The sequence below is a fragment of the Semicossyphus pulcher genome, unplaced genomic scaffold, assembly GCF_022749685.1.
Source record: "Semicossyphus pulcher isolate SPU_LCO1_2020_fin unplaced genomic scaffold, fSemPul1.0.p SCAF_3, whole genome shotgun sequence".
Taxonomy (NCBI): Eukaryota; Metazoa; Chordata; class Actinopteri; order Labriformes; family Labridae; genus Semicossyphus; species Semicossyphus pulcher.
Window position 1 is genome coordinate 10,652,051 of NW_027211704.1, and position 16,779 is coordinate 10,668,829.

The 16,779-nt window shown below is 44.5% G+C and overlaps 1 protein-coding gene across 1 annotated transcript in view; it reads left to right on the plus strand.

Moving 5' to 3' along the window:
- The window catches only part of ripor3 (RIPOR family member 3), a 43,244-nt gene extending 27,200 nt beyond the window's left edge, over positions 1-16,044 (plus strand). Inside the window, exons 3-26 of the mRNA XM_069678292.1 lie at positions 139-237; positions 2,475-2,630; positions 2,916-2,994; positions 3,113-3,136; positions 3,265-3,318; positions 3,548-3,697; positions 5,476-5,539; positions 5,620-5,663; positions 5,873-5,998; positions 7,359-7,504; positions 9,504-9,630; positions 10,884-11,044; positions 11,204-11,452; positions 11,554-11,629; positions 11,795-12,052; positions 12,122-12,267; positions 12,349-12,514; positions 12,709-12,838; positions 12,954-13,118; positions 13,328-13,492; positions 14,043-14,245; positions 14,419-14,502; positions 14,644-14,734; positions 14,819-16,044. Of these exons, the coding sequence (XP_069534393.1) occupies positions 140-237; positions 2,475-2,630; positions 2,916-2,994; positions 3,113-3,136; positions 3,265-3,318; positions 3,548-3,697; positions 5,476-5,539; positions 5,620-5,663; positions 5,873-5,998; positions 7,359-7,504; positions 9,504-9,630; positions 10,884-11,044; positions 11,204-11,452; positions 11,554-11,629; positions 11,795-12,052; positions 12,122-12,267; positions 12,349-12,514; positions 12,709-12,838; positions 12,954-13,118; positions 13,328-13,492; positions 14,043-14,245; positions 14,419-14,502; positions 14,644-14,734; positions 14,819-14,919 (3,063 nt within the window). The 5' untranslated portion in view covers position 139 and the 3' untranslated portion in view covers positions 14,920-16,044. The remainder of the gene's footprint in view (positions 1-138; positions 238-2,474; positions 2,631-2,915; positions 2,995-3,112; positions 3,137-3,264; positions 3,319-3,547; positions 3,698-5,475; positions 5,540-5,619; positions 5,664-5,872; positions 5,999-7,358; positions 7,505-9,503; positions 9,631-10,883; positions 11,045-11,203; positions 11,453-11,553; positions 11,630-11,794; positions 12,053-12,121; positions 12,268-12,348; positions 12,515-12,708; positions 12,839-12,953; positions 13,119-13,327; positions 13,493-14,042; positions 14,246-14,418; positions 14,503-14,643; positions 14,735-14,818) is intronic.
- Positions 16,045-16,779: the final 735 nt, after the last annotated feature.

A 16,779-nucleotide genomic window follows, 5' to 3' on the forward strand; every position in this document is an offset into this window, starting at 1 on the left:
TCTAATCTCTGCGTGTTTGTGTATCAAAGCTTCATAAGGATAAAACAGGAAATAGAAACTGTGAATGTTAAAATGATGGATTTTATTAAGCGTTATTAAAATCTCGCTCTTTGCTCCCGTGTTGTTTTCTGCCTTCAGGATGTCGGTGAAGCTGAGATTCGACTCACCCTCACACGGAGGTTTGATTCACAGGAGTCGCTCCTTCACCGGGTTCAGCTCTCTGACTGGACGACGGCGGTGAGTGACACGCTGATGCACGAAAACTTCCAGAAGAAATCACAGGCAGAAGAACATAAAGAAGATAACTCAGCTCAGTGAAACTAGAGAAACAGTCAGACTCAGGCCTCTGATTGACTGATCATCGATCTTCAGTCACATGCAGAAAAGGATATTTAAAAATGTTCAACTGTCGTATGTTGTGAGGAGGGAAATCCCTTCATCCTCAGACGGGCCTGTTCCTGATTGACGGGCAGACAGTGAACACACCACAGACCAGCAAGAAACCCCCAGGTGTGGCCTGTCTGTCCCCGGGGATACAGAACAAAATGGAATGCACTTCCTGTCATCTTAAACATACAAAAACTCATTATATCTCTTTAACACACACACACACACACACTCCTCTGTGTGGTCTGCCATGATTCTTCATCACGGAGCTCTGATGGTGACAGGAACACAACACGACCGTTAACCCGACATAAGCACACCGCCGACACAAAATATGACGCGCCATAAAAACACTTTTATAGCCGCGTCCATAATTACAGAGAACATTAGCAGAGTCTGAGGGAAGCTTCAGTCAGACAGAAACATGGCTGATAAAAACACAAACAGGCTGCGTGAGGCTGCTTCAACACAAACTTAAAAATTAATGACCAAATAAAATTCAGCACTTTAGTTTATGTAACCTGAAAACAGTTTGATTTGAACTGTTTGTGTCTCAGCTTGAATAGCTGGACTCTTTCACTTGCAAATAGCCTACAGTGCACCTCAAAGGTATAATAAGTAGGATTTTTCCTTGCATTTTGTCAACAACACATTCAAACTGGGCCCCTCCTCCTGGGCTCTTCGTCACCAGAAGCTCACTCTCACTCTCTCGTGCGAGAACACACCCACCCCGCCGAGCTAACACCGATAGCATCCTGGTTAACTTTGCACTAGCATGCTAACCGCCAGTTAGCCTGTCCTACCCGGTTTGAGGCACCTACCTGTCCAACAGAAAGAAGGCCAACTCTGCATCGCTCTTTCACCATGTTTGCCGGTCTGAATGGGGCCCAGTTGCTAATTTGAACCACTCACCTACACGCTATGATTGGCTCAGGGAACCACGACAGCGCCCCTCCTGAAAACGTCCCGTGCAAAGCAAAACAACAGAATAGATGCAGAGGGAAGGGTCTCACAAGGGTCTGCACACACACTCACCAACACACATGTATGGAGGCCCATAAGTGATGATTTATATTATATTATATTTGTAAAAGTCTATCATTTATTTTTCTAGGAAAATCCAACTTATTATATATATTATACCTTCAATTTCTGTTGTGCAGATGTGTCCAAATGCCACACGAGTCAGGGGACATAGTGTAAAGAACAAGAGTCCTCAAAGGGAGGTCTGGGTGGATGAGTCAAACAAACACAGGAGATAGAAGTTCATGTCACGCGTGAAACCAAATTTAAACTTATGTACATAACTTAGCGGATGTTTACTTAGAAGCATTTTTGGAGGCACACAAACATTATGGCAGGAAATGTTTTATGTGTTCTTTTAGAGGCCAAGAGAGACAGGAAACACAGGGAACAGAAAGGGGGGATGACGTGCACTGAAAGGCTGGAGGCTGGAGTCGGCCCGGACGCAGATACAGCGTCGGCCCTCAGAGCCAGAAGCTCCTGAATCTCTTCATCTCTCCAGTCTGCAGACATCTTTGCTGTCGTCTTGTAAATGATCCTTATTCTTCAACCTCGGATGTTTTTAATCATCCCGTTATGTGTCGCTCTTCTGGTTTCACAGCGGTCACATGATATAAACGTCACACCCGCTCGCTCATGGTGAATGTTCCTGACTACCACCTGCTGCGTTCACACACTGACTCACCCCGACTTCTTGTGGACATTTTACTCGGAGGCTGCAGGAAAAAGTCTGCATGAAGTCGAGGCGAAACATTTGGCGGTTTGCATTCACACCCACCCCGACAATGGGGGGACATTTTCATAAGTGCAGAGCAGGTGTGCTTGTATGTGGCACTCACAAGCTGAGCTAAACCAGTGCTTGTTCTGGAGGACGTTTAACAGCATCTCAAAGATTCTCAAAAAAAAGTTTAGTTGCTTAATAGAAGAGTAGCACTAAAGAGAGGAGCACACAGATGTTCTAACACCATGGAAGCCCCTCCCTCACCTGTGATGAGTAATAATTATTCAGTCAGTTATCAGTGGGATATCTCTGTCAATAACTACCTCATGTGTTTCTGTTTCAGGACTTCTTCTGTTCGTAACTCTCTCCGCTCCAAGTCCATCTCAGGAGCCAAATCTCCCAGGATGCACCTGTCTCCCAGCAGAGGAGGCGGAGCCATCTGCTCTCTGCCGCCGGATCAGGTGGACGGGGTGTTTCAGGCGCTACGCAAAGGACTCAAGTATGTAGACGGTGGATATTTGTATGCACCCTGCTGCTGAGGGGATGGAGAATTAAACTTTGAATACTCATAATAATGTGCTTTAATGTGCTTTAATACTTCTTATACAAACTCTGTAGTGGAGTAGAAGAGAGAAGTATTAGGAAATCTTGCATGTATCGTCGTCATTTACTTTCCACCCCTGATAAGTTCTGTGTTATAGGTTAAGAGACTTGCATCATGTAAAATCTGTCCTGAAGCTTCACCGTGACTCCAGCATGTGTGTGATCATGTGACTGTGTGCAGGGAGTTCCTGGAGGGTCACCAGGCTGAGATGGACTTCCTGTCGTCACAGCAGAGAGAGACCAAGAGGAACTCCAGACTGGTGAGAGGAGAGAGAGAGAGAGAGGGAGGAGGAGACTGTATGTGTGATGGTTTGATTTGTCTTCTGGATGGTTAAGATTACAATAAAGATGATGATGGTTTCCTTCTCTCCGTTTCAGGCCTTCCTTTATGATCTAGAGAAGGTAATCTTTGCACAGCACCACAACCAAACCTCATCAAGTCGTTTTCCATCGATCCATGTAAAACACACCAATAAATAAACAGTGAAAGAATGATTGGAAACTAAGTGATCATATTTCTTCTTTCACAGGAGATCAGAGCGTTGGAGAGATACATACGGAGACTAGAATTTCAAATCAGCAAGGTAAAAGAGTTTTTGTCTGTGCTGTCGGTTCAGATGTTTGGTTGATACGACAGCTCTTTAAACATTTTAGGGAAATCTCCTTCTGCGTTCTTTCAAATTAAAAGCACAGAACTTTTTTTCATCTTACAAACAAATCAAAAACACAGAAAATAAAGTTAATAAAATGAATAATATTGTTGCTCTCAGTCTGACCTCTGACCTGTGGTTGTCTCTGTCTGTGTCCCTGCAGGTGGAGGAGCTGTATGAGACGTACTGCATCCAGTGGAGGTTATGTCAGGGAGCCGTGAACATGAAGAGAGCCTTCTCTCTGTCCCCGTCCACCAGAGCGTCCAGAGACAGTCTGCTGGAGCTCAACCGCAACCACAGACACAGCCTGCAGGTACTGAGACAACCACAGACACAGCCTGTGTGGTCATGCAGACACACAAAGAAACCAGTGTAACTGTCAGAGGTGCTGACCTCTCATCTCCTAAAGACTCCTGTTTGGTTGTAAAGCTCTGAATGTGACAGAGTAAATTCTGCGTGCATGTTGTCAGCATGTGTGTCTGTTTGTCAGAGAGAGAGAGGGAGAGGCCCCAAGAAAGAGATTTAAAAATACGTGTTATGAAGAAGGAAAGATGCAGAGGAGAAATTTAGAAACACAGAGGAGGAGTGAGTGAGGAGGTTAGAACGACAGAGGATCATACATAGATGTGAACGTGAAAGAGTTAAACAGGTGTGAGGCAGACAGACAGACAAGTATGAATGAGTGTTCAGTTGTCTGTTAATGACCCTCATCCTGTGGCTGCAAACAGAAACATCACAGCGGAGCCGTCACTCACAGGTTATTTAGGTTTGGCAGCAGAGCGTAGACCTTCTGCTGCATGCAGATGACGGATGGTTGTTTTTTCAGACTCTTTAAGATGAATCAGAACACAAGAATCTGATTTCACATTTTTCTGTATCATAACATTTTGCAGCTTCATAAAAAGAATGCTCACCCAGGGAGGGTTTAACATGTCTGCTCTTTCTGAACATCACCCTGCCTCACACTGATATGAGACTGATTTCAGACAGAAATCTTTCATAAAAGTGAAATCACCCTCAGCCCTGGTTCAGGCTCTGTGAGAAGTTGGCAGCAGGAGAAACATTATGAAACTGCTAAAGGTCGTCTGGTGCACACATGCTGCCTGAAAGCACAACTGAGGGAGTTTACCGACTGTTTACGACTTATTGTTGTTTTATTTTCATTTATGAGATCAAGAGAAGAAGAAGGGAGCTTTACTTTTGTAAACATGTAGCCTCATTTTCTTCCCACATTTTCAGCAACTATGCTCGAATAACTTTGAAATGTTGAACTCTGACTTTGGTTCATTCATCATACAGTGCATGTGTGACCTCTGACCTGCTGCATGTGTGCACATTAAGCTGATCAACAGTGATGGATGAGTCACACCTGAGATGCACATTATAACAGCAGAAACACATGCAGATGAAATAAAACGTGTTTTATTGAGCTTCATTTGTCGACACTGTTTACCAGCTCTATAAACTCTTTCATTTAAATAAATGTCTGTTCAGTCACTATCTATCACTGAATGAGTTAACACCATGGTGATTGAGCCCATGGCCCATTGATGAAAGCCTCTGCATTTGCAGTATATAGTATTATTATGGACAGGGTGTCTGTGTTGACATTCACGGAAAAAATCACTAGCAACGCCCAGTTAGTGATCACCCAGCAGTGGTTGGTCTGCCAGAGAGGGTAGGCGGAGCTAAGCTGCTGCTTCTCCGGTCTCTGCAAGTGTTGCGAGTAAACAGTAATCTACTATGGCTGAACAAACAAAGAAAAGATCGATGACGACAGATACAACTTCAAAAATAAGTGAAAATCCAAACAAATTTGAAGCTCAGATTCAGTCAAACAGTCTACAAACGAAAGCGAGGAAAATGAAGAGACGCGCTCTGCGAGGTGATGGCATCTACTGGACTAAAATGTCCTTTAGGGAAAACTGTGAATTCATAGCAGCTCCAGTTTCATTGTTCTGAAGATGTCTCTGACCTTTGACCTCCATTTGGACAGATATTAGGTGAAAAGTATCAAAGAGAAAACTCCCTGCTATAGATGTATTTATTCTCTCTTAAATTCCTCTCTTACTCAATGTCTCCTCCCTGCAGGACATGTCAGTGATGGAGGGAGAGTTAGAGATCCTCCTCGGAGAGCTACACATCAAAATGAAAGGTACACACATACACACACACACTCTTCACATTATCAGCTACACGCCATCATCCAAATATTGAACACGTTTTAATTCGCAGGTCTGATCGGCTTTGCTCGGCTCTGCCCTGGAGACCAATATGAGGTGAGCTTCAAAGATCGTGCAGAGGAAGAACGTGCAGAAAATTATTCTTTGAATGATTCACTGACCTTTAACCTTGAAACATGACCTAGTTTTTTTTACCATTGAGTAGTTTTGTAAGGCAAAGAGAAATACGTTTTCTAACTGCTTTGTTTCGTGAGTTCTTTTCTAGTGGTTGATGATGTCATGTCTGTGTGATGTCACATGGCCAGGTGGTGGTGCGTCTGGGCCGCCAGCGATGGAGGATCAGAGGGAAGATCGAATCAGACGACACACAGTCCTGGGACGAAGAGGAGATGGTCTTCCTGCCGCACATTAACCACAACTTTGATATTAAGGTTACAAACACACTCACACAGAAACACACGTTTGCACAAACTCCTCCTTTCTCAGTCAACTTTACCTTCTCTCCAGTTTATCTATCCAGTGGCGTCCCACAAGGCTCCATCCTGGGCCCCTTTATCGTCTCCATTTACATGCCCATATTATGTCAAATCAACCAGAGGCACAATATCTTCGACTAATGTTATGCTCGTGACACTGCGCTCCATCTCTCCCCCTGAAACCAAACAATCATAAATATCAACTGAGACTCTGTTTAAGGTTTTAAAAGCCGGTTTGCTAAAAACATCCTCAAACTGAATGAGTCTCTCTTTTTGGCCCCTCAGAATACATGAAACTGCTTAGCTGAACTGTCCAGCTATGTTTAGCCACATGCTAAGAAGCTAGGTGTGATGTTTGACTCAAAACAGACGCGTAAATGTTCGCATTGGAGTTTCCCTTTTGTCGGTTTTATGTACGGTTTCTTTAGCTCTTAGCACTTCGTTTAGCTGCTGCTAAATTGATGATTTTTGATGTGTAGTGCACACAGGTGTTTGTGAAAGATGTACACACGAAGGACATTTGTTAATTCAGGAGCAGTATTACTCAAAGCCACATGTTGTACGTGGGGATGTCAGTGTGGCAGGCATGCAGGGTTTAGACTTCCCAGATGAAAAGAGTTCATTCAGAGGCCTTCATTTGGTATTTTAAAGCTCCTCTGCATCAAAACTGGAAACAGTGATCATAAAATATTAAAACCCGTCTCTCCTCTCAGCCCTGTGCTCAGGAGTGACAAACACAGAGCAGCCTGCTGCTTCCCCAGCTTTTATAACCTGTTACCTGCTTTCCAATCAGGGGGGGAGCTCTGTAATCAGTGCCACCTTGACTCAGGTGGAATCAATCTCGCCTCACCTGGAGTTAAACGAGCTCAAGCTTGATTTATCAGAGATACTTCTTAAGAGGTCAAATCAACACAAGTAATACTAAAGACTTACATAAAGTTTACACAGCAAAATAAAAATAAAAAAAACCTTTAAAAGACGGATTTATTTAAAATATCACAGAGTATAAACATTGATGACATGAGCGAGAAGAACGTGCACCTTCCTTTAAATCTTAATATCAACATTTATATAAGGTGAATTTACATTTAGAAAAGAGACAGAAAGCTCCATGACACTACAATACCCACAATACCTTTCTTCTGCTCAACACACCTCAACAGCAGCACAAGCTACATCCTCATAATAATACTTTCTTTCATGCTGTTAAATTAAACCAATATCAAACAGAGGTCACGACACCCCAAGTTTTCTCCAGTGGATGGATGTATTAAAAACTTGACTCACTGCATGTCGTGGTGGTGATATCTTCCAGGTGTCGGAGGCGAAGGGTCTGGGCTGGCTGCTGGTCGGGATGGTGACGTGTGCGAGCGCAGACTTCTTCGTGGCGAGGCCTCAGCTCATGTTGGTGGACATCACAGAGCTGGGGACCATCAAACTGCAGCTGGAGGTCACCTGGAAGTACGAACACACACACACACACACACACACACACACACACACACATAAGTGACCTAAAAAGACTCGAGATTCCTCTGAGCTCTGATGTGAAAATGACAGATGAGGTGGTGTCAGATAACGCCATGACGTCGAGCTCAGAGGTATTTCCTGCTGATGTGATGGTGAGGCGACGAAAGGAGAGGTGGACAGGAGTGAAATCAGCGATATCCCAGAAAGGAAGGTAGAATAAAGAAATGGAATGACGGGGGAGTCTGTGTGGACAGCTTAGGAAATGAGTGTTAAATATGAGAAGGTCTCCTCTGACCTCAGACATGTGGTCCCTCACTCCGTCATCAGGTGATGATTCATTTGAACAACAAGAGCAGCTGGTCCACAAACGCATCACATATTCTCCTCTTATACAGGATGAAGGATGAAGAGGTGACAGGGTGAACGACTCCAGAGAAATATCCAAATACACATGGCTTGTTTTTCTCTTTTAGTCCCTGTCATTATTCCATTTTTTAGAGCTCCTCTTTTTTATACTTTGCTGTCTCCTCGACCCAAAGAGAAAGATGCTTATTTTTAACCAGAGACAGGCGTTACAGCGCTATCTTCAAAGCCACCAGACTCCACTGACAAAAACACTCATTTTACCTCACAGCACACGGGAGCTGCTGCTCTCTCTCTCTGCTTTGGTCAGTTAGTTTGCTTAAGTTATTAAGTGACTTTAGTGTTTTAAATGGTTAGTTTGGACCCAACTCAATATTTGTGCAACACCCAATAACACAGACAAACTCAATGAGCGAGGCAGCAGTAGACCAGCAACTACTGTGTTAAATTAGTGTTTTTTTCAATGGAGTCTGGTGCGTTTGAAGAGAGCGATGTAACGTCTGTTTGTGGGTCGATCTCTGTAGGGATCCTTTCTGTAATGTTGTCAGACACTTAGAATAACAATCTGAGCCTGTCAGTGGAAACAACAAGAACTTTTAGTGGACGCACTTTGATCCATCAAGGATTATGTTGCAGCCATTACAGCCTGTTTCACTGCAAAGAAAGGAGGTGAGGAAAGGAACTGAGGATGTGAAAAGAGAAGACATTGTTTGTCTCTAATTACTGTCACTTTACATTATGTTCACAGCCTTCAAACCAACAACATGACGTAAACAACACCTTTAATGTCATTACATTATTACAGACTCGTATCCAGTCGTCCTGCAGAACCTGCTGTTGTTGTCTTCTTCACTCTGTCTCTCTGTCTCCTCTAACCTGAGCCAGCTGTCACCGAGCAGCTCACAGAATACAGAGTGAAATCACACATGCACACACGTATACACATACACACACACACTGTGCTGTGCCCTTGCACCGTGACAGATCACATTTCAGGGTTTAGAGAAGCCAGGTGGACGATGTTTTATGGATTTTCCTCAGAGAGACGAAAAAATCACAAAACAAACTTTCAAACACAAAGAAACACAGACACACACACACATCACACTCCCAGTGATCTCAGCAACTGAAGGTGGAGATTTTTGTCAAAAATCAAAAATCAAAAGACTTGCTGATGAATATAAAGCAGGATGTTAGAGATGGAGAGCATGCATGCTCTGATGACTCCGCGCGCTACTGAAGTCAAAGTTCCTGAAAGGTCAATACGTGAATTTACAGACACTAAAAGAAAAAGGGACTGATGATACTTCTGTGTAAAATCAACAAATGAATACGGTCAGCTTGTTGGCCACATTAAATCTATGGATCTACAGGGACTGTGACTTATAACATAAACAGTCTGCACACACTGAACTATAAAGACTTCACACAGCGAGGTAAGGTAAAGCAAAGGGCGTAAAATTAATCAGGTCTGCATAAGAACCTTGGGAAACTGAGTCATTAGACAAGCTGGAAATGTACGTGTGTGATCTTGGCGTGTTTATGGTAAAATAGATAAAATTATGGATTTAAGAAGCTTTAATATTCATGAGTTTTAATAAATGTATTTGTGTTTGTGCACCTGCAGTCCGTTCGACAGCTCGGAGAAGATCAGGCCTCTGTCGGTCAGCAGGCAGTCTGTGTCCAGCAGGAAGAGTTCAGTTTACAGCTGGACGGCGCCGAGCACCCCCTCCTTCACAGAGAAATACTTCATAGTGAGTATACAGAGACCCCAACCCTTACCCTGCAGAGCTTTAAGATTAATTGTGGGGAAGTCAAAAGTACGGTGGCCAAAAACGCACAAGGAAGACATTAATTTGGAAACATTTTCATTTGGAAAAACTTCACAAACGATGCCAACAAAGATACAAAAAAGGACAATTAATCAAATGCAGTGCTCTGTCTCTTTCTGGAGTCCAAAAACAAGTTGCTCCTCTTATACCTCTTTCCCACCTAAATGAGTTGACGCAGGTTTTTTAAACTCGGGAAGACCCACCGCCGATTGTCTCTTTTCCCATTGTTAGTGAAGTATACTGCTGTCAGTCTCTTTTCTGCTGCGTCACCGTCTGATGTCACAAACGCGCCGGAGACAGGGTTAGTGAACAGTGAAGATGTTACGGTGGTTAGGTCTATTCTATTACTCATTCAGTCTGTTTATCAAACTCGGCAGCGACAAATTTGGAACAATGTTCGAACGATGTTCGAGCGCTGCTCAGACAGAGACGGGTTGAATTTGTAGCTGAGATGACAAGGACTCGCAGAAGTTACCGACGGAGCATAGCATCGCGCTGGAAAGGGGGCGGTGATTAGCGTGTCGACACAGGTTTGGTGTTCCCGTCAATGCCGATCGGAGTCGAGGCAATAATTACTCGAGTCATTTGACCCGGGTCTGAATGCCGATTGTAACCTTTCCTGTTAAGCAAAAAAGCCAGGTGTTAGTGGGTTTTTTGACCAGTGGGAAAGGGGCTTTAGAGCGACTTACATTATGATGACTGAATGTGGAGCGTTTTTCCCTCATGTTTGTTTTCTTCCTGTGTGTTTTTAGTGTGTTTGCTGTGAATTATTTTTTGTAAGTTTCTGAAATTTAATTTGGTTTTTTTTCAGCATTTTTAAGCTGCATTGTGTCTCTTCCAATGAAAATGTTTTTGGCTGTTGCAGCGTGTTTTACCTTCTGGGCCATCGTACAAAGAGAGCAGCAAGTCTGCACAATTTGAATATATAAATGTCAACACATCACAAAAACATAAAGGAAAACATTCGTACACAGACTCATGCAGATTTACATATGTTCATGGCTTCACATTATAGGCTTCGTAAAGGTTGAATTTATAGAAAAGACGTTATACTAATTTGCGTTAGATTGTACAGGTGAACCTTATAAAGGTGTCACTGATTATATATGAAGTTGAATTTGAAGTTTAACTTCAGATATATTTCTGTTGATGGAAGTCTCCTCCCTCCTCCTCAGTCGATGGTGCGAGAGATGCAGGGTGGAGAAGGTTCCCTCCCGTCTCTGCTGCCCAACAGCCGACACAACAGAGGGGGCGTGTCTCTGATCAGCTACCTGTCCAACCCTTCACACACCTCCGTCACTCCAACCCACAGCCCTCAGAGCCCCTACGCACTCAGGTGAGGAGGGGAGGTCTGTGAGCATTGTTAATATTATTTTGATTGATTAGATGGCATATTAATTGATTCATGGAGTCTGTTTGGCAGCATTTGTCCTCCATACACAAGACGTGAAAGGATCCTGTTTAATCAGCTGGATGTCTGTGTTCTTCTCCACAGTCTGACTCGCGCTCACAGCTTCCCCTTCAGCCAGAGTCAGGGCACCAGTCTGGGGGGGAGTCAGACTCATCTGTCCCTGGGGGAGGAGGGATCCCTGGAGGTCTCTGTGGAAGAGGAGGAGGAGGAGGAGGAAGAGGGGAGGAGGAAGAGGGTGGAGGAGAAGGACGGAGAGGAAGAGTGGGAGAGTGTGATAGATACTCGCTCCACACCTGCAGAGAGTAAAAAAGGATCTCTGCTCGCTCTGCACATGTGAGGACAGACCTCAAACTTTATCACAACTGTCAATCACTCATGAGAAGAAAACAGATTGTACAGAACTTAATGTACTTTGATATCTGTGTGTTGAGCAGGTCCAGCACTCCTGACATCCTGAGAAAGAACACAGCAGAACCAGAACCAGTGAGACCGGACTCCGTCTGTGTTCAGGTACAAAAACACCTGAATCATGACACGCTTCACCATCAACATGAACTTGTATTTATTTGACAGAGACGTCACACAGGATGTAGATTCTATAAGCGTTTCTAGATAAATGATAAATGTGTATCTTGTGGCTTTAATTTAATCTCTTCTTCTTCATGTTTGTTCCAGAACTCCTCAGAGATTCAGTCATACTCATCCCCTGCCTCCCCCTCAACTCCTGCCTCACCTTCAGCTATCACCCCTCCCTCCCCCGCTGCTCCTCCCACGGGGAAGCCGGGGGTGAGCGGGGCCCAGCGCAGGGCTCAGGCCCTCAGACTGGGGGCCCTGACCTCAGAGCTGGAGAAGACGTTACAGAGCCAGAGCTGCTCTGAGAAGGAGCTGAGAGCTTTGGACCACCAGATACTTCACCTGGCGACCATACTGAAGGTACTGAGTGTACGCAGACACACCTGTGAGTGCTCATACTGCAGAATATTCACACGTGTCCTCCCACAGAACGACCTCTCCCTGCTGAAGAGCTCCACCTCTGAGGACACGCTGGCTGTGGAGGAAGTCCTGGGCAGCTTCGACTTCCTGTCAAATGACTTCAACGCTGATGATGACACTTCCTGTTTGGGCAGCCTGAGACTGAAAGACAGCGGGTGAGTTCGCAGACAGACAGAGGAGAATAAACACTGACTTCACTGATGTGAAATAACTCATCTCTCCTCTCCATCCGTCAGCATCAGCTCCCTTCAGCAGAGCACTCTGAGGAGCCTCGGCCTCCTCGCCACCAGGAGCCAATCAGCTTCTGAGGAGGAGCTGGTCATCGCCCCGCTGACTTCTGGGAACTGGGGTCTCGATCAGGCTATAGAGACTCACCTGGATATCTGCTGCATCCTGTTACAGGTGCAGTGTGGTACTATGAGTCCACCTTTTGTATGAGGGTTCATGTCTTGAGTAGCTGTTCCTCACAGAGAGAAGATTTTTGGGTTACATGGCTCTCTTCAAAGACACCAGACTCCTCTGCCTCAGTCTTTCACAATGATCTGTCTCCATCCTCATGCTCTCTTTTCTTAATAATGTCCATGATGTTTCCTCAGATGTTAAAAACGACAGACTTCGTCCCGTCCAGGCGCGAGCTGCTGGAGGAGATGAGTCTGCAAGCGGAGGTCCTGGACAGAGTGAGCTGTCTGCTGCTGGAGAAGAACGACAGCATCTCTGCCAGAGACAGTCAGTGAAGATCTGTGTGTCTGTCTTTAAGAGAGAAACATTGTCTACAAATAATAGTATACAATGTATGCTCAGGTAAATATTAATTCAGACTTCCTCCTCTCCTCTCCTTCAGTCCTCCCTAAGGTTCAGAGATCGAGGGATGTGTTGTTGTTCTGGGACGAGTGTGTGAACGACAGCAGCTCTCCTTTCTGCTGCAGCTCCGACACTTTCTGCAGGACGCTGAGGAAACGTTACACACACAAGGTGAAGGCCAAGCAGCCCGGACAGTCAGAGAAAGGTACAGCAGAACATACGCAGAACAGCAGGTTCATTTACAAACTTTCCTTTATCTTTGTGCTGCAAAGAGTTTTATTTTGTAAAATACAAAAATAAATTCAAAGGCAGCAATGAAGGCAGTTCAAACACAATCAGTGTTATCACTCCCTGTCTGATCTGAACACCTCTCTCTCTCTCTCTCTCTCTCCTCCTCCTCCTCCTCCTCCTCAGTGTTTTCTCTGCTCCTGCAGCAGCTGCAGACGGTGTCTCGGATGGTTCCCGTCTCTCGTCCTCTCTGCAGCCCGGACAGAGTCTCTCTCTTCCAGCTGTCCGTTTATCTGAAGCGCTGGAGCATCCAGGAGCTGGGAGAGCACATCTCGCGCCTCTCCAGAGAAGGTGCAGCCACCGCTTTAAAACCGGAATTAAATCAGTATTAGTTTTGGGGAAATTTAATCCAAAGAGAGAAAATGTAGATTTCTGGGTCAGAGGTTAAAGTCAGGGTGAGTGAAGGTGAGAGGAGGCAGAAGGTGGTTTAATATTCAGTGGCATGTGTTCTATTTCTTGTATGATGTTCATGGTGTGAAGTAGTCATATGTGAATGAACGTAACCTCCCCAGTGACCAAAGTAAACATGGTGGGTGTGTGTGTGTGTGTGTGTGTATTCGAGGAATGCTTCGCTGCTTTAGGATCTGAAAACGTTCCAGAAATCCGAGCTTGAAGGCATCTGGACCATCTGTCACCCTTACTGCCAAACACATACACCAAGTACAGTGTGTGTGTTTGGCTGTAGGGGGAGCAGCCATCATGAAAGGATCAATAAAGTTTCAATTAAAAAAAGATTAATCAGACTTTAATTGACAAAAAATCGCGTCCTTCCTTCCCTCCAACCCCCTTTCTTCAATGGACGCTGTTCTCTTTATTCATCGTGTTCCCGGTTGTGTTTCAGAGTACTTCCTGTCGGCCCTGAGGAGCCCCAAAAGGAGGCGGGCTTTAAACAAGCAGAGGGGACGGGGCATCACAGAGCTCCACCCTCTTGGCTGCACGCTGCAGACTCTGGCCGCTCTGCAGGTCGACTCCAACCACAGAGTGTGTAAAGCCGCTGCGAGCTGTCTGTGCAGAGCTGCAAGCTGCAAGAGCTTCAGGAGCAAGGTACCAGAACCGCACCAGGCAGAGTGTTAGCATCAACACTGAGACTGGCATGGCTTGCTCTTGTTATTAACGCGCACTATCTTGTAAATATCAGGTTCCCGCTCTTGGTTTATCTTGTGACGGTAAAATCAATGTTGCAGCAGAGTTATCTCTCTGTTCCCCTCCTCCTGCAGGCGGTCGTTTACTACACAGAGAGTCTGAAAAGCTCTGATGTTCAGATCCAATATGGCTCCTGTCTCGCTCTCAAATGCCTCAGGGTGAGAAACACACGCATCACACACACTCACAGCAAAGATAGACATTCAGAAATACAGCTTCAGCACCACCTGTTGAATGTGTGTGTGTGTGTGTGTGTGTGTGTGTGTGTGTGTGTGTGTGTGTGTGTGTGTGTGTACCAGGCCACAGAGAGTGTCGACCACATCGCAGATTTGTGGAGGTCAGAGGATGAAGATCTTCGCAGTGCTGCCAAAGAGACCGTCCTCTCCTTCGGTACAAACATTAAATACACTTTATTCATTTACATTTATTATATATAAATTATTTTCATTAAACTTTCCATCTGTCCGTCCGCAGGTAAGAAGGGATACCTGGCCTTCCAGAGGATGGACCAGCTGTACATGGAGATGCAGGAGGAGGCATATCAGAACCAGGAGACTGAGATCACCTTTCTATAGGACACGTGTTGACCTGAAACAGGAAGAGACGGACATGAAGAGTGTCAGTGATCCGACAGTCAGGATTAAAGACGACATATGAACAGAGATTGTGTCTGAGCTGAAGGAAGCTGAGGAACTTTTTGATTTTGCCTGAAGAAGTCTGCAGAATGAATGCCAAAGAGACGAGAGCAGAGGATGACCTGAAGAGGCTTTCTCTGGATGGAGCGCTCGCTCGCTGCTGGTTTTCATCCAAAGCTTCGATTTGCTTCATCGTGTGACCAAAGAAGTGACTTTACCTGGATCGGGTTGTTTAAAGAATAATTATAATAAACTTTATTTGTATAGCACTTTTTTATACAAGGAATTTAGCCCAACGTGCTTTAAAATAAGGAAAATAAATGCACATAAAAACAGACAAGATTAAGAATTAGGAAGAAGCAGAGGAGGTCTGTTACTTCAGCTTTAAAGCTCACATGAAATCAAAATGATGTTTAATGTTTGGCCTGAGCTCTTACTCGCAGGCAGGTGCTGCCCCCTGCTGGCTGTTAGTGAGGGGCCCTGACCTCAGGATGCTTTAACTCACCACAGAGATTATTCTGCTGTGGTTAACCTGACCTCTGACCTCTCTGACTTGGCTATTTAAGGAATGTGTGTGAGGTTGATGAAAAGGCGTGGGAAGAAGATGTTAGTCATCTTTTTTATGTGCAAAGGAAATTCTATTTAAATTTCTTCTTTTAACGTGGGAATGCACGAGAGGGACGACTCTGCTGACGTTTAGAGAGGGTTTTGGTTCAAGGAAAGATAAAATAATCGAATTAGATCATTTTTATCTCCAAATGCTTTCCAAATTTGGACATCAAAATCCACAGCATGGAAAAGCCTCCGTCTTATCAATTCAACCATTATTTTCTGGATAATCACACTGTAGATGAATCAGATGCAGAGTTAGATTAGCCCCTAAGATGACACTTTGAAAATGTCCATGAACAAGAAGCAGATCACTTAAAAGAAACAACAGACAGTCAGAATGTTGCATACGTTTTAACCACTTTACCTTTCCTGAATGTTTTCATACTAATAATTTAGTAAACCTTCCCAGCTGAGAGACGCTGCAGATACAGAGGTTCTGTTCAGTAGGTTTTTTTTGTCTTGCTGCAGCTGCAAAGGCAGGAGGTCTAAAATCTGAGTGCTTACTCTGCATTGTTTGAAATGTTGCACAGAAGGAAAGAGACGAGAAAAGGCAGGTGTGTGAGGCGAGAGGTTTGTGAGAAACTCACAGCAGAGTGAAGGAAGATGTGAGGACAGAATTTAACAATTGAAACTCAGACTGTGTATAAGAGGTGGAAGTTACCTCTTGGATTAAACAGTGAAGCTAATGATGAAGTGCCTTAAACCTGCATTCTCTCTACCGTCCAGCAGGGGGCGACTCCAGAACTGTGATTATATAGAAGTCTACGAGAGTAATGAGCCTACTTTTGTCTTAGTAAACATTTTTCTAATGAGGTCATGGTCTGAATCTCTAGATTCAAGTCTTCATCATCACAGCATGATGCTCCCATTTAGAGTCACAGAAACTATAAATTAGGGGAGGGTTTAGGGCGGGGCTACCTGTGATTGACAGGTCATTCAAACAGTGGTGACTTCTGGCTCCAGAAAAACAAAATGTCAAACTCAAGGCTTCAAAACTGTCATCAACAAACCAAACAGGTGACCTCGTGGTGACTCATGGATGCTCGTGGCGTCTTGGGGATGTTTTGACCTGATGGTTTGGCTTGATATAATATTAAGTGAACACCAAAGTCATCAAAGTAACAGAACGTGTCACATTCAGGCCCACAGAGTTTTCAGCAGTCGGGGCTCGTCTTTCATCATTTTCAA